The sequence below is a fragment of the Balaenoptera acutorostrata genome, chromosome 7 (genome assembly GCF_949987535.1).
Source record: "Balaenoptera acutorostrata chromosome 7, mBalAcu1.1, whole genome shotgun sequence".
In the NCBI taxonomy this organism is placed as follows: domain Eukaryota; kingdom Metazoa; phylum Chordata; class Mammalia; order Artiodactyla; family Balaenopteridae; genus Balaenoptera; species Balaenoptera acutorostrata.
Genome location: NC_080070.1, coordinates 47,626,805 through 47,652,142, shown reverse-complemented (window position 1 = coordinate 47,652,142; position 25,338 = coordinate 47,626,805). Strand labels below are relative to the sequence as shown.

The 25,338-nt window shown below is 43.7% G+C and overlaps 1 protein-coding gene across 4 annotated transcripts in view; it reads right to left on the bottom strand.

The window, feature by feature from the left end:
* The window catches only part of NOD1 (nucleotide binding oligomerization domain containing 1), a 103,392-nt gene that overhangs the window by 5,694 nt on the left and 72,360 nt on the right, over positions 1-25,338 (bottom strand). For 3 of the 4 annotated variants that reach the window (XM_057549826.1, XM_057549825.1, XM_057549827.1), the window contains 4 exons: positions 14,309-14,392; positions 13,316-13,399; positions 10,819-10,902; positions 6,505-6,588 (listed from right to left, as the gene is read on the bottom strand). In XM_057549826.1, the coding sequence (XP_057405809.1) occupies positions 6,505-6,588; positions 10,819-10,902; positions 13,316-13,399; positions 14,309-14,392 (336 nt within the window). Of the gene's footprint in view, positions 1-6,504; positions 6,589-10,818; positions 10,903-13,315; positions 13,400-14,308; positions 14,393-25,338 lie in introns of those variants that run through there. The other variant, XR_009008808.1, reaches the window with a different exon arrangement.

Here is a 25,338-nt window from a genome sequence, read left to right as displayed (position 1 = left end):
GCTTTATGTATTTAGGTGCTCCTGTATTGGGTGTATATGTTAATGAATATAATATCCTCTTCTTGTATTGATTCCTTTATCATTATATAATGCCCTTCTTTGTCTTTGTTTTAGCCTTTGTTTTAGTTTATTTTGTCTAATATGAGTATTGCTCCCCCTGCTATCTTGTTTCCATGTGCATGAAGTCTTTTTCCATCCCCTCACTTTCACTCTAAACGTGACTTTTGCCCTGAAGTGAGTCTCTTGTAGGCAGCATATTGAAGGGTCTTGCTTTTTTATCCAATAAGCCACCCCTTATCTTTTGATGGGAGCATTTAGTCTGCTGACATTTAAGGTAATTATTGATCAGTATGTACTTATTGTCATTTTATTCCTTGTTTTCCAGTTGTTTTTGTAGTTCTTCTTTGTCCATTTCTTCTTTTTGTCTCTCCCATTGTGGTTTGATGCATTTCTTTATAGTATACTTGAGTTCCTTTCTGTTTGGTTTTTGTGTGTCTGTTGTAGGCTTTTGATTTGTGATTACCATGGAGCTCATATATGTTGACCCATAATTATATCTACTTGCTTTAAACTGATAATCATTTAAGTTTAAACACATTCTAGAAGATCTACATTTTTTTACTCCTGATGTCAGTTTATATCTCCCTGCTTATCCCTTTACTGTTTATTGTAGTTATAGTCACTTTTACAATTTTTGTTTTTTATTATGATGTTTTTATTAACAAGTATATAATATACTGCATACTGTACATATGAGGACTGTACAGTACAAATTTATGTTCACAGTTTGACATGACAAAATGTCATTATTGAATTCCATCTTTTTTTTAATCCACATACTGGTTTAAGTGATCTTCAATCCTCAACATATATTTGTCTTTCCTATTGTTATTTTCCCTTTCCTATAGATTTTTCTTTTCCATTTAGAGAAGACTCTTCAACATTTCTTTCAGGGTAGGTTTAGTACTGCTGAATTCTTTCAGTTTTTTGCTTGTCTGAGAAATTCTTCTCTCCTTATATAATCTTCTCTCCTTGATAATCTTGCTGGGTTGAGTATCCTAGGTTGTAGGTTTTTCCCTTTCAGGACTTTGAATATATCATGCCACTCCTTCTAGCCTGCAAGGTTTCTGCAGAGAAATCAGCTGATGGCCTTATTCGGGGGTTCCCTTGTATATGACCCTGTTTTACGCTTGCTGCCTTTAGAATTCTAACTTTTGCCATTTTAATTATGATATGTCTTGGTGTGGGTCTGTTTGGGTTCATCTTGTTTGGGACCCTCTGTGCTTCCTGTACCTGGATATTTGTTTCCTTCTTTAGGTTTGGGAAGTTTTCAGCCATAATTTCTTCAAATACATTTTTGATTCCCTTCTCTCTTCTCCTTCTGGAACCCCTATAATGCAGATGTTGGCACATTTTATATTATCCCATAGATCTCATATGTTGCTTTCATTTTTTTTTCATTTTCTTTCTGTCTGCTGTACTGATTCGATAATTTCCATTTTTTTTATCTTCCAGATCATTTATGTGTTCTTCTGTGTCATTTAGTCTGCTATTCATTGCTTTTAGGGTGCTTTGTATCTCAAATGGAATTATTTTTGATTGGGTCTTTTTATAGTTTTTGTTAAAATGATCTGTGCTTAGATCAACTCTTTCTTCATTCAGTTAGCATTTTTATTACCAACTTTTTGAACTCATTGTCTGTTACCTCTGTTTCATTACTTTTTCAGGGGGGTTCTCTTGCTCTTTCAATTGGGAATAGTTCCTCTGCTTTTTCATTTTACTTAACTTTCTCTGTCTCAATGAATTTAGGTGAAACAGTTACCTATTGTGGTCTTTAAGGGGTGTTTTTATGTGGGAGTATCCCTAGGTAGACTGTGTGTGCCCAGTGTTTTTGGTGTGAGGATGGGTTTTGATGTGGATGCCAGTCATGTCTTCTTCAGGATATGCTGGCCACTATCACCTTGATGGGGGTGTGGCTAGAATTGAAAGAGCTAGAGCCTGCACAGGGTGTGATGCAGGACTTGCTCTCTGCTCAGTGGCCATCACACAGGGCAGAGGGCTGCTCCTAAGCTGCTGCGGTGAATGCCCTGAGGGTCGGGCTCAAGCTGGCTCTGTTCCCTTTAAGTGTATGTTTTTCCTTCTCCCTGCATTGGGGCTTGTGCACTTACAGAGGTCCAATGGCACTGCCTGTGTAGGCAGCTGCAGCTCTGCTCAGATGCAGCCCAAGGTCTTGTCTTTTCCCCATTTTGGTCATCCCAGATCTAGTGCAAGGTTGTGGTGTGGAGTGGGTGGGGCTGGAGCATTTGCTCAGCTAGCACTGGGGGTCATGGCATTATGGCTGTGGGAGTTGAAGCAGCTATGCTGCTATCAGCCGTCTGGGCTGCTTCTGTAGTGCTGTTTTAGTAAGCGCTAACAGTGGCTGCTGCTGCCTTACCTGGACCACCCCCCAGGTTCCTGGGCCACATCTGCATCCCTAGATCGAGTCTCCTCCCAGGACCTGGCTGCCCTAGATCTAGTGCCAAGCTGTGGTGTGGAATGAGCGGGGCTGGGGTGTTTGCTCAGCTCAGACTGGATCGTGTGGTGACACCACTATGCTAGGGCAGACCTCGCTTTGCCCTGTCTGGTGGTAAGCAAGCACCCATGCACTCCTCACAACTGGAGTCTAGGCTTCTCCAGCCTGTCTGTCTGTCCTAGCAGTTCTCCAAGCAGCCAATGGGGCTTGTCTCCTCTGTGTAGGACCCCCAGGACTGGGACACCCAGTCTGTGGCTCAACCCACTCACTCCCCAGGGCAAGTATCCACCTGTCTGGTCTTCCTTTCCCTCTTAGTCCCCTCCCATGGGCTCTGTCCTGGCCTGATGCTTTTTTTCCCCCATCCTATGTGATTACACGGGAATCTTTCTTGCAGCCTTGGTTGTATAGTTCTCCTGCCAGTTTCGTTAGTTTTCCACAAGACTTGTTCCACGTGTAGATGTATTTTTGATGTGTTTGTGGGGGAGGTAAGCTCCACATCCTCTTACTCTGCCATCTTGACTTGTTTGATATTCACATATTAATCCTTTCCAGCCACCATCACTCTATGGACTGGGTCTCACTAAGGTCACCAATAGCCTCTATAAACCTGAATTTAAATGACAGTTTTTAGACCTTGTCTTTCCTGACCCTCACAGGCATTTGGCTGTCCTGCCTTCTCCCTCCTCCTTGAAACACCACCTTCCCTTGGTTTGATATTATGCTCTCTGGTTTCTTTCCTACATCTGGCCACTCCATCTCTGTCTGTCTCCTTTTTTATATCCTCCTCCATGTGACCTCCAAATAATGGATTTCCTCCAGGCTTGGGGCCTGGCCCTCTTCCCCAGAAGAACCTCATCTATCCCTGGCCTCATTCATATGTCAGTGAGCTGGGCCAGACCTCTCCACTGTGGAGCCACTTACCTACTTGACACCTTCGTCTGGACACCTCCCAGGTACCTCAAAGTGGGCACATCTCCCCAGGGTTCCCTAGCTCCATGAATGGTACAACTCTACATCCAGTTGTGCAAGTTAGTAACCTGGGGGTCAACCTTCGTCCTCATCTTCATATTCTATCTATCTATCACAGAGTTCTGTTGTATTCTCTAAATACCCCTAGAATGGGCTCCCTGGAACCTCTCCATATGTTCAGCACCACCGTCCTTATCTGAGCACCCATCATCTCTTCTCTGGCTCACTGCAGTGTCCTACTGACTGTCCCTTTACATGGCCTCTGGCCTCCTCCAATCTGCTTTCCTAGAGGAGCCAGAGTGGTCTTTTTACAATGCACATCTGATCACATCCCTCTTTGCTTCAAACTGTTCAATGACTTTTCATTGCTTTTAGGATAAAGACCAAAATACTTAACATGACCCACAGATATTTTATGGTCTAGTCTCCACCTATCTCCTCTGCCTCCTGTTGCTCCCTCTTCCACACTGTCTGAACCACAGGCCCATCTGCTTCTTGCTGTTCTTCAAGGGCACCATGTTTTTTCCTGCCTCAGAGCCTTTGCACGTGCTATTTCCCCACCTGGAACACCTTCAGCTGATGAACTCCTATTCATCCTTCATGGCTCAGTTTAAATGCCACTTCCTTAGGGAGACCTTCCCTGAAACCTCATCTGTATTAGGTTCCCTTCTTAGCTTTCCCCTTTCTAGCACTCATCATGATTGTGATTAAATAATTACTTGAATGATTTTTTTTCTTAACTGTGTCTTCCTCACTAGAGGGTACACCCATGAGGGCAGGTCCATTTTGTTCACCACTGGATTCTTGGTACCAGCGTAGTGCCTGGCCCACAAGCACTTTGTTGTTCAACAAATGAAGATGCAGTGCTTTCCCTGGGGACTCAGCAGTGACCATGACACAGGCCCTACCCTCAAGGAGCTACAGTCTAGAGGAGACAGCCTCACAGGAAGCTATTACAATGGAGTGCGGTAAATGCTATAATTTTACAATACCAGGTCATTGAACACTGCTAACTTCTGTCTTTGAAGACAGAACTCACTGGACCTCAAGTTCTTTTCGGACAGGGACAAGGCAGAAATAAATGTCGGTACAGATAATGAGTCCAAAGAGATGGTCCAAGGTCATCTGTGGCCCCAGGCAGAGCTGCTCCCTCATCTCCACTCCCCTGCTGACTCAACCCCTGGACAGGGCCAACACAGCCAGTACCCTCACAGAGCCCAGTCCCAGGGAGTCAGACACCTGGGATGAGCCAGGGACTGAAGTGAAGATACTCCTGGGCCAGCACCCAAGCCCTCCTCCTTGTACTCTTTCCGAGTCCTCCCTGACACCAATGCCTCTTTCAGGCTCTGCATAGCATGCCTTGAAGATCGACACCTGGTCCTACACAAATAGTTCCTTGTGGAGGAACAGCGGTTGTTTGTTGGTAGGTGACAAAGGCCCATTTCAAGCTTGACGGAATTAAAGCAGCTGCATATCCTTCAATCGTCCTAACCAGCCCCTGAGAAGGGTGGAAGCCAGCTGTAGTCCACAGACTGTCCTGCAGCCTAGCCTCCCCTCCTCTCCGCCTCTGCCTGCTGTCCTCAAACAACAGAGTCAGCAGGAAACGGGCTGCTTCTAGGAAAGGATCACAGGCTGAGGGTGGTTGGAGATTAACGTGAACTAAAATCCCATTGGCTCTCCAGTGCCTTGAGGGCTGAGGAGTGGGCTTCGGCCTCAAAGGCGCACGTGCCACAGCCTCTCCATCGGTCTGCTTGGAGCTGGGCTCTCTTCTCTAGGACAGTGTTTTCAAATGTTTTTCTGACTGTGACCTCAAATGAGAACATTTTACATTGTGAACCAGCATCTATGTGTACATACACACCTACATCTGAAATGAACATTTCATACTAGGCACAGAGCATTCTGGTACTCTGGCTCCGTTTCATTTTTTAAATACTGCTGGTTGCAACCCACCAAACCAATTTTATGATCCACTAACAAATTCTAAAGCGAAATTTAAAAAACGCTCTTCTGGGAGCCAAGGTCAGGGAGGTAGCTGTACCTTGATCTATTGTTTTTGGCTGTGAAATTCTTCTCCCCAGTCATGAAGAAAGGACTGTAGTTAATGAGCAACTACCCCCTGAGCCTGAGGGTTTGGCTCACGGTGAGGCTGCTCCGTGGATCTCAGGGCCCCCAGTGCGAGCATGAACTCCTGTGGTCTCTGTCCTCATGGGGCCCCAGCTTTGTGTCATGGTTCCCATGCAGGTCTGAGCCTCACACTCTGCTGGGCTGTCTCAGGCCAGGCCTGGGGGTCTGGATTCAGGGACACGGGGCCCTCTGTTCTCAGCTCGGTTACATCAGTACTCTGAGGCAGTCAGGGACCTTTCTGTCCAGTTAACTGCTGCTTCCCTAGCACTTAACCCAGTGGTGTAACCATTGTCACTAATGTGACACATAGCCTCCCCCACCCCCAAATATGCTACAGGCCCAGTCCTACCTCGGGGCTGTGTGTCCCGTAGGAGGCACAAGAAATGAAATGGGGCTCAACATTGCAGCAAAGCAGACCACATGCCTTCCTTCTACTAGCATAACAGAAACAGGAAGTTGAAAAAGAGTACAATCAGCTCAAATACAGCCTGGAAGCCCAGAGAAGGAAAGGAACATGCTTCAAACTCCAGGCCAGCACAGCCATCTCTCAGGCTCATGAGTCCCAGAGTGATTAACTTTCAGTGGGAATCCCTTTCCCAGTCTGTCTGCCCCCGTGCAACCCAGGACAGTAGGCAGGACAGGGGGGCTGGGGAGGAGAGCCCTGACTATGGAGTCATAGTCTGGGCTGAATTCCAGCTTCTCCTCTTAGGTGTGACCTTGATCTGGGCCTCAGTTTCTACATCTGTGAAATGGAGACAATACTACCTACATTACAGATTGTGGCAAAGATGGGAAATAAATGGACATTGCCCTGCATTGTGCATAGCACATAGTAAATGGTGCTGAGTAAATAATCATTGTTGTTATCATTACAACAAGTGGTAGATCGGTCTTACCAAATCTCCATTATGCCAGTGTTCTTCTGTAATGCATCTGCCAACTGGGCAATCCCCTTGGCTGTAATCTGGTTCTGGATAAGCCTGAAAGAAGAATATATCTTTTGTATCAACTGATATTGGATTAAATCTACCCACTTCATTAGGGAGTTGGAAGGATATGATGGGATAAGAGACAGGGTCAGGGGAAGAACTGAGTCCCCTTAACTTTCAATCTTGCTGAGATTGTGTCGATCAGATCCATGAGAATAAAGAACATACTTTAAAATGTTTAATTTTTCTGATGGGCAGAAGACCTAAATAGACATTTCTCCAAAGAAGACATACAGATGGCCAATAGGCACATGAAAAGATGCTCATCATCACTAATAATTAGAGAAATGCAAGTCAAAACTACAATGAGGTATCACCTCACACCAGTCAGAATGGCCATCGTCAAAATGTCCACAAACAATAAATGCTGGAGAGGGTGTGGAGAAAAGGAAACCCTCCTACACTGTCGGTGGGAATGTAAATTGGTACAGCCACTATGGAGAACAGTATGGAGACTCCTTAAAAAACTAAAAACAGAGCTACCATATGATCCAGCAATCCGACTCCTGGGCATATATCCAGAAAAAACCATAATTCAAAAGGATACGTGCACCCCAATATTCACAGCAGCACTATTTACAATAGCCAAGACATGGAAGCAACCTAAATGTCCATCAACAGATGAATGGATAAAGAAGATGTAATATATATACAGTGCATTATTAGCCATAAAAAAGAATGAAATCATGTCATTTGCAGCAACATGGATGGACCTAGACATTATCATACTAAGCAAATTAAGTCATTAAGAGAGAGACAAATACCATATGATATCACTTACATGTGAAATCTGAAATACGACACAAATGAACATATCTACGAAACAAAAACAGACAAAACAGACTTGTGGTTGCCAAGGGGGAGGGAAGGTTTGGGAGTTTGGGATTAGCAGATGCAAATTATTATATATAGGATAAACAACAAGGTCCTACTGTATAGCACAGGGGACTGTATTCAAAATCCTGTGATAAAACATAATGGAAAAGAATATGAAAAAGAATATATATATGTATAACTGAGTTACTTTCCTGTATAGCAGAAATTAAATACAACACTGTAAATCAACTATACTTCAGTAAAATTTTTTTAAATGTTTAACTTTTCTGTGTATTTTTATAGTGAGCATAATATATCTGTATATTCATATGTAGGTAATTTAATACATGAACATATATCTATGCATGTGTGCTTGACATTTTTCACTGCAGGGGTGCCCAATCAAAAATGTTTGGAGACTACCAGTCTGAACAACAAATTCTAAGGAACACATCTGGGGAACAGGCAGTCTGATGTCTCCTTCCAGATGGCTGGAGAAAGGCAAGGCAGTTTTTAAAGTTAAGTATTTTTTAAAGAGCTGGCCATTCTCTTCTTTGGGGGAAACAAAGGCTTCCAAGATGGTACCATGTCCTCTCCAACATCTGAGAGGGAGGGAGGAAGAACAGTTCTGCTGCTACTCATGGGTCCCAGTGGAAAAGCATCAATAATGGGACCTCTAAGAGTATACCCCATTATGTTGGGTAGCATTGATTCTAATGAAACAAAGATTTCAGATACAGCTGGGAAGCCTGGGCAATTCCCAAATTGCTGCCCTGGGAAGCCATGCTTCTAACCCACCCAGGAAAGAGCAGCACAAGTCAGTGATATGTCTATGCTTCATCACAGGTTCACTCCTCACCCCCCAGCTATTTGTAGCATAAGGCTACTACTGAACTTGACCTTTAGAAATTCTGGGCACTGATCCAAGAAGGTAGCTGTGTACCAGGAAGATAATGACCTATATTACTGTGACTAATGAGATTACAGAAATTAAGCCAGTCCCTTAAGAAGGCAGTATAGCATGTGGTTAAAAAGCTCTCCTCATATACATACACCCACTCCCCACTTCTCAGCTGCAGATCCTTGAAGAAATAAGCTTAAGCTTTCTATTCCTCGGCTGCCTGATCTATAAAATGGGAATAACTATAAGAGAACCCCACTACCCTGGGTGTGTGAGGTTTCAATAGGAGGATGTGTACGAAGTAGTTCTCATCATTTCTACCATGGCGCCCAGGGGAAGGGAGCTCTTGTCACCATTCCTGCCCAAGCACACAGGACTCGGTGGCTCTGCTGCAGCCAGGACCCAGTGATCCCCGCCCCATCTCTCAAAGACTGGGGTCCCTGGGCTGAGTGGCAGAGGTGAGACCTTCTGGTAAGCACAACCACAGTGTGACTTGGACATTTTTGCAAAAGGAGCAAAAATAGAACCTGGAAGTGGGCATTGAGTTCTGCATTCAGTTAAATTCTGCTATTTCCTAATCACCCCTTCCACAGTTGCGACCACTGGCACCACTTACACCTTGCTGGGGGGAGGGTGAGCTGCCTGAAGCCTAGACCAGGCAAGAGCCTGGGTAGGAGGAGAAGTAAAAAGCCTGGCAGTGCTCAGGCACATATGCCCACTGGCTACCTTCACTGCAGCCAGTGTAGTCTGTGCTGGCACAAAGAGCTAAGACTCACTCTCTAGCCCTGTTCTAGCTCTGTTATCGTGGAGGGGCTGGCCTGACACCTAGGGCAGGGCATAAAAGAAAGTCTACAGGTCAGAAAGAAAAGGAATAAAACAAAACAAACAAACAAAAAAAACAGATGTAAAAGTAGCACACTCTGGGTTTTTTTGTTTTTACAGAAATTGACATGGTGATCTAAAATTCACATGGAAATGCAAGGGACCCAGAATAGTCAAAACAATATTGAGAAAGAAGAACAAAGTTGGAAGACGCACATTTCCTGGTTTCAAAACTTATTATGAAGTTAAAATAATCAGGACAGTGTGGTCCTGGCATGATGATAAACATATGGCTCGATGAACTAGAATAGAAGGTCTAGAAATAAACTCACACGTTTATGGTCAACTGATTTTTGACAAAAGTGTCAGGGCCATTCAAAATGGAAAGAGACTTTTCAACACGTGGTGCTAGGACAACTGGATATCTACATGCAATAAAATGAAGCTGGACCCCTAACACCTCATACCATACACAGAAATGAACTCCAAATGGATCAAAGACCTAAATGTAAGAGCAAAACTATAACACTTAAAGGAAATCTTTGTGACCTTGGATTAGCCAGTGATTTCTTAGTAAGATACCTAAAGCACAAGCAACTAAACAAAAAATAGATAAATTAGACTTTATCAAAATTAAATACTTTGGTGCTTCAAAGGTCACTCTCAAGAAAGTGAAAAACCTCACAGAAAGAGGAAATATTTGCAAATTGTGTATCTAGTTAATGTCTAGCACCCAGAATATATAAAGAACTCTAACAACACAGCAATAAAAAGGCATATAACCCAATTTACAAATGGACAAAGGATGTGGAGACAGTTCTCTAAAGATATACACAAATGACCAATATGCACATGAAAAGACACCCAACACTGTTAGCGGTCAGGGAAATGCATCAAAACCATGATGAGATACCACTTCACACCCAGTAGGATGGCATTACCCAAAAAGATAGACAATAGCAAGTGCTGGTGAGGATGTGGAGAAATGGGGACCTTCATACATGACTGGTGGAAATGTAAATAGCACAACCACTTTGAAAAACAGTTTGGCATTTAACACAGAGTGACCATATGACCCAGCAATTCTATTCCTAAGTATATACCCAAGAGAAATGAAAACATATGTTCACAAACAAGTGCGCAAATGTTCACAGTAGCATTATTCATAATAGTCATAAAGTATAAACGACCCAAATGTCCACCAACTGAAGAATGGACAAACAAAACATGGACTGTCCATACAATGGAGTATCATTCAGCCATAAAAAGCAATGGAGTACTGATATATGCTACAATGTAGATGAACCTTGAAAACTTATGCTAGTGAAAGAACATAGAAACAAAAGGTCATATATTGTATGACTGCATTTCTATGAAATGCCCAGAATAGGCAAATCCATAGAGACTGGAAGTAGATTAGCAGGTGCCAGGGACTAAGGGAGGAGAAGGATGGGGAGTGATCACTTAATGCGTACAGGTTTCTGGCGAGTAGGGGAGGTAGGTTTGTAAAATGTTCTAGAATTATAGTGGTGATGGTTGCACAACCTTATAAATATGCTAAAAACCACTGAACTGTACACTTCAAAACGTGACTTTATGATATGTGAATCTCAAAAAATATTTCAAAAGATATATCTCAAAAATATTTTTTTTAAAAAGCACAGTGTTGAAATCTGAATTACCATAAATGTTTCAACGTCTGGTTGACTTTCAGCATCTCTGCCAAGCTCTCTGCCACTTCATCATCAAGTTCATTTTTGGTGAGCCTGGAAAAGAAAGGAAGTGTCGACTCGGGGCAGCCCTACCTGGCACCCACTCTCCACTGAGTTCACAGAAGCGGGATCCCAGCCCAGGCGTCTCCAGCTTATGCTGCTCATCACTTGCTGAGAACCCAGCAAACAGCCAGGCTCCAAGCCAGCCTCTGAGCCCCGCAGACAATAAATGGAGGTTCATTTCTAGTGCAAACCCTTCACCCAAGCTCCTACTTCTTAGCCCGGCTGCTGCGGGGGGAGCCCATACTCCCTCCCCATCCTTGCTGAGCCCTCAGATCTCTCAGAAGACGGGCCCACAGAAAGCGAGGCGCCAATGCCTGCTTCTCGGGTCTCCTCCAGCCGTTAAGATCCCTTGAACAACACGGACAGTGTGTTACTAAACTCAGTCAGATGAAGACCTAGAAAAGCCTGCCGACTGCACATTGAAATGTGTTCATCACTTTGCTCCAAGGCCAGTTATGAAGGACCCGAGTTCTGTGACTGAAAGTTCCGGAAGTCTCTCAGTTGTTCGTAAAAGCAGGAAGTGGTCTGGATAAAGCACAGAGGGCTAGAAGCTCCTGGTTGTAAAGAGGATTAAACCCTGTTGTGCCAGTGGATGAAAGAATAAATAAGGAAGGAGAAAGGAATATAAAGAACATTTAAAAAATCATTCCTTGAAGGGCAATTTGGTAGTGTCTATCCACATTTTAAAAGTGTTTCACTTTGGGCCAACAATTCGACGTCTAGAAATCCACCTTATGGTGTGCAAAGACATTACACACAGGTTCTATACATGCAGTATTGGTTGCAGTCTTTTCGGTCATAATGTAAGATGTGAACAAATTTCAGTATCAGTAGAGGCAGCCAGCAAAATACACTGTGAGTGTACATTCAAGGGACACTGTGCAACCTTTAGAGAGAATGAGGTAGGATGAAGAAAGAGGCAGAAGAGCATGGGGCTCAAGATGCTCTGAGCCAGACATGCCGGCTGGGAATGGCTTACTAGCAGGGCGACCACAGCACGTGGTTGAACTTCTCTGGGCCTGAGTTTTCTCACCAGCAAATGTGAACAGTAATGGTACAGCCCTCATAACACAGTTGTGAGAATGAGTTAATACATGGAAAAGGCTGAGAACAATGTGTGATGTACGGTGAGTCCTCAAGAGATGCTGGGGACTGACATTATTATTATCCACCTAGACCTGTGGTTCTCAACTGGGGTGACTTCCCCTCCAGGGGACACTTGCCAATGTCTGGAGACAATTTCGATTGTCACAATTAGGGGTCACTACTGCTATCTAATGGGTAGAGGCCAGGGATTCTGCTAAACATCTTACAATGCACAGGACAGCCTCTCAACAAAAAAGAATTATTTGGACCAAAATGTCAACAGTGTTGAGAGAGAAACCCTGACATAAAAGGACATGTCAAATATGTACAATATATGGTTGAGATATTTTTTATTTTTTAGTCACTTGCTAAATGCTATTCAGTTTCATAAGAAAAGTGATATTTATTTGAATATCCATTCAAATGCTAGAAATAAAAGATTATATTTAGAAAGCATGAGGGAGGAGGTTCTTTCACTTCCTACTTTCCCGACTTCAGTGTCTTATATTTTTTTCAAAAAAGCATGTATTACTTTTCAAAATCTTTTAAAAGATTTTTTGAGGGGAAAAGGAAAATGCACTTACTGGCCAGCAGGTCTAGTATCCGAATTCTCATAATGATGACATTTTCATTAACTAATTTAGCCAATATCTCATGAGGAGGATACAGAGACATGTAATGTAACTTCCTTTCCCGGAAGCAATTTATGATACAGGCAAGTAAATAAAAATACGGTAAATGACCAAAAAAAGGAACAACCAAAAGAAAGAAAAAATGCATCACTTTCAGAAGGTAACATACAGTTAACTAGTGGCCCTGGAGTGCAGAGAGGGAGCGAGGGCTGTGGGCTTCCCGTGACAGGTGACAGGTGAGCTGGAGCATGAAGGCCAAGTCCTGATGTGACTACCTGGGGACGGAGGAAGCTGCACGGGGGGTAGGCAGTTTAAGAGGAAGAAGGGAGAAAGTTTTGAGACAAGTGCATGAAAGTTGGACTCCTCAAGGCATATCTGAGGGTGTTCCGAGGATATCCTGACAGAATAGCTAGCCTTCTGGTTTTCCTGAGGCCTAGGGTGGGCAAAGAAGGCTAAGGTCTCAAACTCATGTTCCTGGGACCCATTCCACCCATTCTGTACTTGTTTGTGCTTCTGGGAATGGCTATTTTCTTCTCTAGGAGGAAATGAAATTATAAACCTTCCTTTGAGGAAAGGCCTAGAGCCTTTACAACGGAGAGGCAGTCTTTCAGTTAAGATTCCAGGCTGTGCACAGTCTTTGGAAAAATCCCTGAGACCCAACCGTTCAAAATGACTCTGGTTATTACCAGAATATTCTCAGAGACGCATTCTGCTGCAGGGCGCACGCGAGGCTTCTTCCTCCTTCTGTAGAAATGCCATTGAATGCAAGACTAGAAAGGAAAAACATTTGGGGTAGGTTATTAAAAACACGTCTACATTTGGCTTTGGTTTCAGCAACTAAAACGGCTGGCAAGACTCCACCTGGAGGTGGTTCCTGCCTGAGCTGACTTGAAGCAGGAAGCGTAAGTGCCGGCCTCGCCAGCAGCCACTCAGGCTTTGCTACTCCAGAGCCCAGGACGAGGACAATCACGAGACTGCTCGAGGAGAGGCCAGACAGGAAACGGGACATGGCAAGACCTGGTCACACGGGCTGAGGAGGCCTGGCGAGCTCTGCTTCGGCGGCTGACACCTTACAGGCGCCTGTCAGTGAGGCCTGGAGAAGTTTCCTCTGTTCTTGTAAGGAAGGAACTCTGCTACTGCCCCCACCGTATTAAACCCTTTGTCAGTGACAGGAAGGACACGGGCAACCAGGAGACCCCCGAGTCTCAGAGATTTGGCCAGAGGCCTAAAGGAGGGCCAGGGAGGACCAAGTCTTGTTTACAGAGGTGAAGGGTCCCCTCTTGTCCCAGCACCATCCTGAGAAATGAGGAAGGGGCAGGAATCTGTGGCCCAGTGTCTCTTTCAGTTTTGTCTGGACTGAAGAATTCCTCCGCAACCCCCAAGGGGCATGGGAAGACTGCAGAGGGGCTGGCAATGTCTAGTCTTGATCTGACTGGTGTGTGCACATGTCACATCACGGAGCTGAAAACTTAAGCTGACTAATATACTGAACTGTATGCCTCTTCTATGTCGATAAAAACGTTTTTAAAGAGAAACAGAAAAACCACACACACAAATACCTTCCCTGTTAGGAATGCCAGCCACCCTCTTTCCCTTGGCTCCTCCTCTGGTAAAACAAGAGGAACACGGAATGACCAGGTTGGCCCTGAAGACAGCAGGTCTCAGAAGGCAGCAGTTACCTCAAGTTAGTCAAGCTGGGGTGGTTCCTCAGAGCCTCTGCGAAGGCCCTTGCTCCTTCATCACCGATTTGATTGCCCCACATCCTGAGGGCAGAGGCAAGACAGTGAAAGTTACCTCATGCTCATCCCTTATTTTCTGCTCATGGCCATGGCATGTATACTCAACAGGCAGATGTTTCTGCTCCATCCCTGGATCTGTGGCCTGGAGATGAATCCCTCCACCAGCCCCTTAGTGAGCTGCTCGGGAGGAAAAAAAGCAGTAGAAGGCTTGTGAACAGAAGTCAAATCAGACAGCTGCACAATTAGAAACCAAGTCTCACCCCTGAGCTTTTGGAGAGCTGTCAGTCAGAGCCTGAGCTCACAACTATCCCTGAAATGTCACCTGAAAGATATACAGGTTGGCGGCAGCTTGAAAGGAAGGCCTGTAGCAGTGCCAGACTCCCAATATCCATTTGACCCTGTGCAGGGGTGCCGGACATTCTTGAAGACATAGTCGGTCTTGCATGAAGCAAAGATCAGAAAGCACACTGAGAAAACTTATCAGTAATTTCCCTGGTATGTAAAGAGGAGGTGACCAAACCATGCTGTTCAGATTGTTGCAGTTTTGGTGGGGAGGTGCAATGACAAGCCGTCTTCTCTCCCCCACAGTAGAAAGCCTTAGAGCATCTGGCTAAATCGCAGGTCTGCATGGTAAGACGCTGGGCTCCCATCCTGGCCCTGCCCCCCACCACCTGTGCGTGCTTGAGTAATGCATAGTCTCTGAGGTCTTAGTCTCCTCATCTGTAAAGCAGGAATAAGAAGAGCATTTCCTCATAGAGTTGTTGTGAGGATTAAGTGAGTTAATATATGCAAAGCACTCCAAACAGTGCTGAGCCTATAATAAGAGTCAGCTATTCCTAAAAGGCTGAGGGTCACTGTCTACAGAAAGCAAGTCTGCCAGGCCCACCACAGAACTGGGGCTGCCTCAGCTACATGCTCTCACCAGGCAAGCGGCCTGCTGACATCCCTGCCGGTATGGCTTCTAAAACCCCAGAATGAGAGTTTTCAGCATTTTGCATAAAAAGTGTGTGTACTAGATACAACTGCATGGTATCAAACTTTTAATAAAGTGGAAAACTACTCATGACATGAGATTAAGTGAAAAAAGGTAGAATAAAATTCTGTACAGATAGTTTGACGTCTACCATATTTAAAAAAATAGTATAGAGAGAACATACACTGCATGAGAGAGAGCAAGAAAGCTTAGCTGACCTCAAGTGTTGACAATAATTATTTCTGAGAAGATGATCTCCATTATACTGTTCATATTTTCCATAGTTTACAAATAAAATTATCTATGTTTCTTTTAGAATCAGAGAAAAAATTATAACTATATGAAAAGCTGTAGTCTCCTAAATCAAAACCATAATGAAATATCACCTCACACCCATATGGATGGTAACTACCAAAACACCAGAAAATAACAAGTTGTTGGTAAGGATGTGGAGAAATTGGAACCCCTGTGCACTGTTAGTAGGAATGTAAAATGGTATAGCTGCTGTAAAAAACAATATGGTGGTTCCTCAAAAAATTAAAAATAGAATTACCATGTGATCCAGCAATTCCACTTCTGGGTATATACCCAAAAGGATTTAAATCAGGGTCTCAAAGAGATATATGTACACCCATGTACACAGCAGCATTATTCACAAGAGCTAAAAGGTGGAAACAATCCAAGCGTCCATTGACAGACGAATGGATAAACAACTGTGGTATATATATAGAATGGTCTATTACACCGCCTTAAAAAGGAAGGAAAGTCTGACACATGCTACAACATGGATAAACCGTGAGGACATCATGCTGAGTAAAAGAAGCCAGTCACAAAAGAAGACAAATACTGTATGACTCCACTTACATGACTCCCTACAGTAGTCAAATTCACAGGAACAGAGGGTACTACAGAAAGGTGGTTGCCAGGGCTCAGGGGAGGGGAGAATGAGTTTCTGTTTTGCAAGATAAAGAGTTCTGGAGGTGGATAATGGTGATGGTTGCACAACTATATGAATGTGGTTGCACAACTATATGAATGTACTTAATGCCACTGAACTGTACACTTAAAAGGTTAAGATGGTAACTTTTATGTTATGTGTATTTTCAATAAAAAATTGAATTAAAAAAGCCTCCAGAGACAAGGTGGCAGAGTAGAAGGATGTGAGCTCACCTCTTTTTACGAAAACACCAAAATTACAACTAAATGATGAACAACCATTGACAAAAAAATGCTGGAACCTACCAAACAAGATGTCCTACGTCCAAAGACAAAGAAGAACCCACAACAAGACAGTTTGAGGGGTGCAATCGTGATAAAATCAAATCCCATACCCGCCAAGTGAGCAACCCACAAACTGGAAAACTATCACAGAAGTTCTCCCACAGGAGTGAAAGTTCTGAGCTTCACATCAGGCTCCCCAGCCTGGGGGTCTGGCAATGGGAGGAGGAAGAGGACCAGAGGATCTGCCTTTGAAGGCCAGCGGGATTTGATCACAGGAATTCCACAGGACTGGGGGAAACAGAAACTCCACTCTTGGAGGGTGCACATAAGGTCTTGTGCACACCAGGACCCAGGGAAAAAAGCAGTGACCTCACCTAAGAGCCTAGGCCAGACCTATCTGCTGGTGTTGGAGGGTTTCCTGCGAAGGCAGGGGGCGGCTGTAGCTCACTGTGGGGTAGTTCTCAGGAGTACTCATTGGTGTGAGCCCTCCTGGAGGCTGCCATATTTTCACCAAGACCTGGCCCCACCCAATAGCTTGTAGGCTCCAGTGCTGGGTCACCTCAGGCCAACCAAGTGGGAACACAGCCCCACCCATCAGCAGACAGGCGGCTTAAAGTTTTCCTGACCACACAACTGCCTGCTAAACACACCCCCTGACACAGCCCTGCGCATCAGAGGGACAAGACCCAGCTCCACCCACCAGTGGGCAGGAACCAGTCCCTCCCACCAGGAAGCCTGCACAAGCCTCTTAGACCAGCCTCATCCACCAGGGGGCAGACAGCAGAAGCAACAAGAACTACAACCCTGCAGACTGTGGAACGGAAACCGTGATCACAGAAAGTTAGACAAAATGAGACAGCAGAGGAATATTTCGCAGATGAAGGAAAAAGATAAAACCTCAGAAGAACAACTAAGTGAAGTGGAGATAGGCAATCTACCCAGGAAAGAATTCAGAGTAATCATAAGAAAGATGATCCAAGATCTCGGAAAAAGAATGGAGGCACAGATTGAGAAGATACAAAAAATGTTTAACAAAGACCTAGAAGAACTAAAGAACAAACAAACAGACAAACAATAAAATAAATGAAATAAAAAATACAGTAGGGGCGAGAGAGAAGATGGCGGAAGAGTAAGACGCGGAGATCACCTTCCTCCCCACAGATACATCAGAAATACATCTACATGTGGAACTGCTCCTATAGAACACCCACTGAACGGTGGCAGAAGACCTCAGACCTCCCAAAAGGCAAGAAACTCCCCACGTACCTGGGTAGGGCAAAAGAAAAAAGAAAAAACAGAGACAAAAGAATAGCGACAGGACCTGCACCACTGGGAGGGAGCTGTGAAGGAGGAAAGGTTTCCACACACTAGGAAGCCCTTCACAGGGGGGACACTGCGGGTGGTGGAGGGGGGAAGCTTTGGAGCCACGGAGGAGAGCGCAGCGACAGGTGCAGCGGGCAAAGCGGAGAGATTCCCGCACAGAGGATCAGTGCCAACCAGCACTCACCAGCACGAGAGGCTTGTCTGCTCACCTGCTGAGGTGGGCGGGGGCTGGGAGCAGAGGCTCAGGCTTCAGTCGGATCCCAGGGAGAGGACTGGGGTTGGCGGCGTGAACATAGCCTGAAGGGGTTAGTGCACCACAGCTAGCCGGGAGGGACTCCAGGAAAAGGTCTGGAGCTGCCGAAGAGGCAAGAGACTTTTTCTTGCCTCTTTGTTTCCTGGTGCCCGAGGAGAGGAGGAGAGGGGATTAAGAACGCTGCTTAAGGGAGCTCCAGAGACGAGCCGCGGCTACTAGCGCGGACCCCAGAGACGGGCATGAGACGCTAAGGCTGCTGCTGCAGCCGCCAAGAAGCCTGTGTGCAAGCACAGGTCACTATCCACACCTCCCCTCCCGGGAGCCTGTGCAGCCCGCCACTGCCAGGAGCCCGGGATCCAGGGACAACTTCCCCGGGAGAACGCACGGAGCACCTCAGGCTGCTTCAATGTCACGCCGGCCTCTGCCGCCACAGGCTTGCCCTGCATCCGTACCCCTCCCTCCCCCCAGCCTGAGTGAGCCAGAGCCCCCAAATCAGCTGCTCCTTTAACCCCATCCTGTCTGAGCGGAGAACAGACGCCCTCAGGCGACCTACATGCAGAGGCAGGGCCAAATCCAAAGCTGAACCTTGGGAGCTGTGCAGACAGAGAAGAGAAAGGGAAATTTCTCCCAGCAGCCTCACAAGCAGCGGACTAAAGCTCCACAATCAACTTGATGTACCCTGCATCTGTGGAATACCTGAATAGACAACGATCATCCCAAATTGAGGAGGTGGACTTTGGGAGCAAGATATTTTTTTTTCCCTTTTCCTCTTTTTGTGAGTGTGTATGTGTATGCTTCTGTGTGAGATTTTGTCTGTATAGCTTTGCTTTCACCATTTGTCCTAGGGTTCTGTCCGTCCGTTTTTTTTTTTTTTTATGAGGATCTTGAATCAGATGCGTATGTTTGATTGATTGATTGATTGATTGATTTTGGCTGTGTTGGGTCTTCGTTTCTGTGCGAGGGCTTTCTCCAGTTGTGGCAAGCGGGGGCCACTCTTCATCGCGATGCGCGGGCCTCTCACCGTCGCGGCCTCTCTCGTTGCGGAGCACAGGCTCCAGACGCGCAGGGTCAGCAGTTGTGGCTCACGGGCCCAGCCGCTCTGCGGCATGTGGGATCTTCCCAGGCCAGGGCTCGAACCCGTGTCCCCTGCATTGGCAGGCGGATTCTTAACCACTGCGCCACCAGGGAAGCCCTGTCCGTCCGTTTTTTGTTTTGTTTTTACTTAAAAAATTTTTTTTCATCATAAGTATTTTTTATTCTTTATTTTAATAACTTTATTTTATCTTACTTTATTTTATCCTCTTTCTATCTTCTTTCTATTTTTTCTCCCTTTTATTCTGAGCCGTGTGGATGAAAGGCTCTTGGGGCTCCAGCCAGGCATCAGGGCTGTGCCTCTGAGGTGGGAGAGCCAACTTCAGGACACTGGTCCACAAGAGACCTCCCAGCTCCACATAATACCAAACGGCGAAAATCTCTCAAGAGATCTCCATCTCAACATCAAGACCCAGCTTCACTCAACGACCAGCAAGCTACAGTGCTGGACACCCTATGCCAAACAACTAGCAAGACAGGAACATAGCCCCATCCATTAGCAGAGAGGCTGCCTAAAATCATAAGGCCACAGACACCCCAAAACACACCACCAGACGTGGACCTGCCCACCAGAAAAACAAGATCCAGCCTCATCCACCAGAACACAGGCACTAGTCCCCTCCACCAGGAAGCCTACACAACCCACTGAACCAACCTTAGCCACTGGGGACAGACACCAAAAACAACGGGAACTACGAACCTGCAGCCTGCGAAAAGGAGACCTCAAACACAGTAAGATAAGCAAAATGAGAAGACAGAAAAACACACAGCAGATGAAGGAGCAAGGTAAAAACACACCAGACCTAACAAATGAAGAGGAAATAGGCAGTCTACCTGAAAAAGAATTCAGAATAATGATAGTAAAGATGATCCAAAATCTTGGAAATAGAACAGACAAAATGCAAGAAACATTTAACAAGGACCTAGAAAAACTAAAGAGGAACTAAGCAATGATGAAAAACACAATAAATGAAATTAAAAATACTCTAGAAGGGAACAATAGCAGAATAACTGAGGCAGAAGAATGGATAAGTGACCTGGAAGATAAAATAGTGGAAATAACTACTGCAGAGCAGAATACAGAAAAAAGAATGAAAAGAACTGAGGACAGTCTTAGAGACCTCTGGGACAACATTAAACGCACCAACATTCGAATTATAAGGGTCCCAGAAGAAGAAGAAGAGAAAAAGAAAGGGACTGAGAAAATATTTGAAGAGATTATAGTTGAAAACTTCCCTTATATGGGAAAGGAAATAGTTAAGCAAGTTCTGGAAGCACAGAGAGTCCCATACAGGATAAATCCAAGGAGAAACACGCCAAGACACATATTAATCAAACTATCAAAAATTAAATACAAAGAAAACATATTAAAAGCAGCAAGGGAAAAACAACAAATAACACACAAGGGAATCCCCATAAGGTTAACAGCTGATCTTTCAGCAGAAACTCTGCAAGCCAGAAGGGAATGGCAGGACATATTTAAAGTGATGAAGGAGAAAAATCTACAACCAAGATTACTCTACCCAGCAAGGATCTCATTCAGATTTGATGAAGAAATCAAAACCTTTACAGACAAGCAAAAGCTGAGAGAGTTCAGCACCACCAAACCAGCTTTACAACAAATGCTAAAGGAACTTCTCTAGGCAAAAACACAAGAGAAGGAAAACACATACAATAACAAACCCAAAACTTTTAAAGAAAATGGGAATAGGGACATACATATTGATAATTACCTTAAATGTAAATGGATTAAATGCTCCCACCAAAAGACACAGACTGGCTGAATGGATACAAAAACAAGACCCGTATATATGCTGTCTACAAGAGACCCACTTCAGACATAGGGACACATACAGACTGAAAGTGAGGGGATGGAAAAAGATATTCCATGCAAATGGAAATCAAAAGAAAGCTGGAGTAGCAATTCTCATATCAGACAAAATAGACTTTAAAATAAAGACTATTACAAGAGACAAAGAAGGACACTACATAATGATCAAGGGATCGATCCAAGAAGAAGATGAAACAATTGTAAATACTTATGCACCCAACATAGGAGCACCTCAATACATAAGGCAAATACTAACAGCTATAAAAGGGGAAATCGACAGTAACACAATCATAGTAGGGGACTTTCACACCCCACTTTCACCAATGGACAGATCATCCAAAATGAAAATAAATAAGGAAACACAAGCTTTAAATGATACATTAAACAAGATGGACTTAATTGATATTTATAGGACATTCCACCCAAAAACAACAGAATACACATTTTTCTCAAGTGCTCATGGAACATTCTCCAGGATAGATCACATCTTGGGTCACAAATCAAGCCTTGGCAAATTTAAGAAAATTGAAATCATATCAAGTATCTTTTCCGACCACAACAATGTGAGACTAGATATCAATTACAGGAAAAGATCTGTAAAAAATACAAGCACGTGGAGGCTAAACAGTACACTACTTAATAACAAAGTGATCACTGAAGAAATCAAAGGGGAAATCAAAAAATACCTAGAAACAAATGACAATGGAGACACAATGACCCAAAACCTATGGGATGCAGCAAAAGCAGTTCTAAGAGGGAAGTTTACAGCAATACAATCCTACCTTAAGAAACAGGAAACATCTCAAATAAACAACCTAACCTTGCACCTAAAGCAATTAGAGAAAGAAGACAAAAAAAACCCCAAAGTTAGCAGAAGGAAAGAAATCATAAAGATCAGATCAGGAATAAATGAAAAAGAAATGAAGGAAACGACAGCAAAGATCAATAAAACTAAAAGCTGGTTCTTTGAGAAGATAAACAAAATTGATAAACCATTAGCCAGACTCATCAAGAAAAAAAGGGAGAAGACTCAAATCAATAGAATTAGAAATGAAAAAGGAGAAGTAACCACTGACACTGCAGAAATACAAAGGATCATGAGAGATTACTACAAGCAACTCTATGCCAATAAAATGGACAACCTGGAAGAAACGGACAAATTCTTAGAAAAACACAACCTTCCAAGACTGAACCAGAAAGAAATAGAAAATATGAACAGACCAATCACAAGCACTGAAATTGAAACTGTGATTAAAAATCTTCCAACAAACAAAAGCCCAGGACCAGATGGCTTCACAGGTGAATTCTATCAAACATTTAGAGAAGAGCTAACACCTATCCTTCTCAAACTCTTCCAAAATATTGCAGAGGGAGGAACACTCCCCAACTCATTCTACGAGGCCACCATCACCCTGATACCAAAACCAGACAAAGATGTCACAAAGAAAGAAAACTACAGGCCAATATCACTGATGAACATAGATGCAAAAATCCTCAACAAAATGCTAGCAAACAGAATTCAACAGCACATTAAAAGGATCATACACCATGATCAAGTGGGGTTTATCCCAGGAATGCAAGGATTCTTCAATATACACAAATCAATCAACATGATACACCATATTAACAAATTGAAGGAGAAAAACCATATGATCATCTCAATAGATGCAGAGAAAGCTTTCGACAAAATTCAACACCCATTTATGATAAAAACCCTCCGGAAAGTAGGCGTGGCGGGAACTTAGTTCAACATAATAAAGGCCATATATGACAAACCCACAGCCAACATCATTGTCTATGGTGAAAAACTGAAACCATTTCCTCTAAGATCAGGAACAAGACAAGGTTGTCCACTCTCACCACTATTATTCAACATAGTTTGGGAAGTTTTAGCCACAGTAATCAGAGAAGTAAAAGAAATAAAAGGAATCCAAATCGGAAAAGAAGAAGTAAAGCTGTCACTGTTTGCAGATGACATGATACTATACATAGAGAATCCGAAAGATGCTACCAGAAAACTCCTAGAGCTAATCAATGAATTTGGTAAAGTAGCAGGATACAAAATTAACGCACAGAAATCTCTTGCATTCCTATACACTAATGATGAAAAATCTGAAAGTGAAATTAAGAAAACACTCCCATTTACCATTGCAACAAAAAGAATAAAATATCTAGGAATAAACCTACCTAAGGAGACAAAAGACCTGTATGCAGAAAATTATAAGACACTGATGAAAGAAATTAAAGATGATACAAATAGATGGAGAGATATAACATGTTCTTGGATTGGAAGAATCAACATTGTGAAAATGACTCTACTACCCAAAGCAATCTACAGATTCAATGCAATCCCTATCAAACTACCACTGGCATTTTTCACAGAACTAGAACAAAAAATTTCACCATTTGTATGGAAACACAAAAGACCCCGAATAGCCAAAGCAGTCTTGAGAACGAAAAATGGAGCTGGAGGAATCAGGCTCCCTGACTTCAGACTATACTACAAAGCTACAGTAATCAAGACAGTATGGTACTGGCACAAAAACAGAAATATAGATCAATGGAACAGGATAGAAAGCCCAGAGATAAACCCACGCACATATGGTCACCTTATCTTTGATAAAGGAGGCAAGCATATACAGTGGAGAAAAGACAGCCTCTTCAATAAGTGGTGCTGGGAAAACTGGACAGCTACATGTAAAAGTATGAAATTAGAACACTCCCCAACACCATACACAAAAATAAACTCAAAATGGATTAAAGACCTAAATGTAAGGCCAGACACTATCAAACTCTTAGAGGAAAACATAGGCAGAACACTCTATGACATAAATCACAGCAAGATCCTTTTTGACCCACCTCCTACAGAAATGGAAATAAAAACAAAAATAAACAAATGGGACCTAATGAAACTTAAAAGCTTTTGCACAGCAAAGGAAACCATAAACAAGACGAAAAGACAACCCTCAGAATGGGAGAAAATATTTGCAAATGAAGCAACTGACAAAGGATTAATCTCCAAGATTTACAAACAGCTCATGCAGTTCAATAACAAAAAAACAAACAACCCAATCCAAAAATGGGCAGAAGACCTAAATAGACATTTCTCCAAAGAAGACATACAGATTGCCAACAAACATATGAAAGAATGCTCAACATCATTAATCATTAGAGAAATGCAAATCAAAACTACAATGAGATATCATCTCACACCGGTCAGAATGGCCATCATCAAAAAATCTAGAAACAATAAATGCTGGAGAGGGTGTGGAGAAAAGGGAACCCTCTTGCACTGTTGGCGGGAAAGTAAATTGATACAGCCACTATGGAGAACAGTATGGAGGTTCCTTAAAAAACTAAAAATAGAACTACCATATGACCCAGCAATCCCACTACTGGGCATATACCCTGAGAAACCATAATTCAAAAAGAGTCATTGGGGCTTCCCTGGTGGTGCAGTGGTTGAGACACAGGTTCGAGCCCTGGTCTGGGAAGATCCCACATGCCGTGGAGCAACTGGGCCCATGAGCCACAACTACTGAGCCTGCACGTCTGGAGCCTGTGCTCCGCAACAAGAGAGGCCGCGACAGTGAGAGGCCCGCGCACCGCGATGAAGAGTGGCCCCCGCTCGCCGCAACTAGAGAAAGCCCTCACACAGAAACGAAGACCCAACACAGCCATTAATTAATTAATTAATTAATTAACAAAAAAAAAAAAAAAGAGTCATGTACCAAAATGTTCATTGCAGCTCTATTTACAATAGCCAGGACATGGAAGCAACCTAAGTGTCCATCATTGGATGAATGGATAAAGAAGATGTGGCACATATATACAATGGAATATTAGTCAGCCATAAGAAGAAACGAAATTGAGTTATTTTTAGTGAGGTGGATGGAGTTAGAGTCTGTCATACAGAGTGAAGTAAGTCAGAAAGAGAAAAACAAATACAGTATGCTAACACATATATATAGAATCTAAGGGGAAAAAAAAAAGGTCATGAAGAACCTAGTGGCAAGACAGGAATAAAGACACAGACCTACTAGAGAATGGACTTGAGGATATGGGGAGGGGGAAGGGTAAGCTGTGACAAAGTGAGAGAGTGGCATGGACATATATACACTACCAAACGTAAAACAGATAGCTAGTGGGAAGCAACCGCATAGCACAGGGAGATCACCTCGGTGCTTTGTGACCCCTAGAGGGGTGGGATGGGGGGGTGGGAGGGAGGGAGACGCAAGACGGAACAGATATGGGAACATATGTATATGTATAACTGA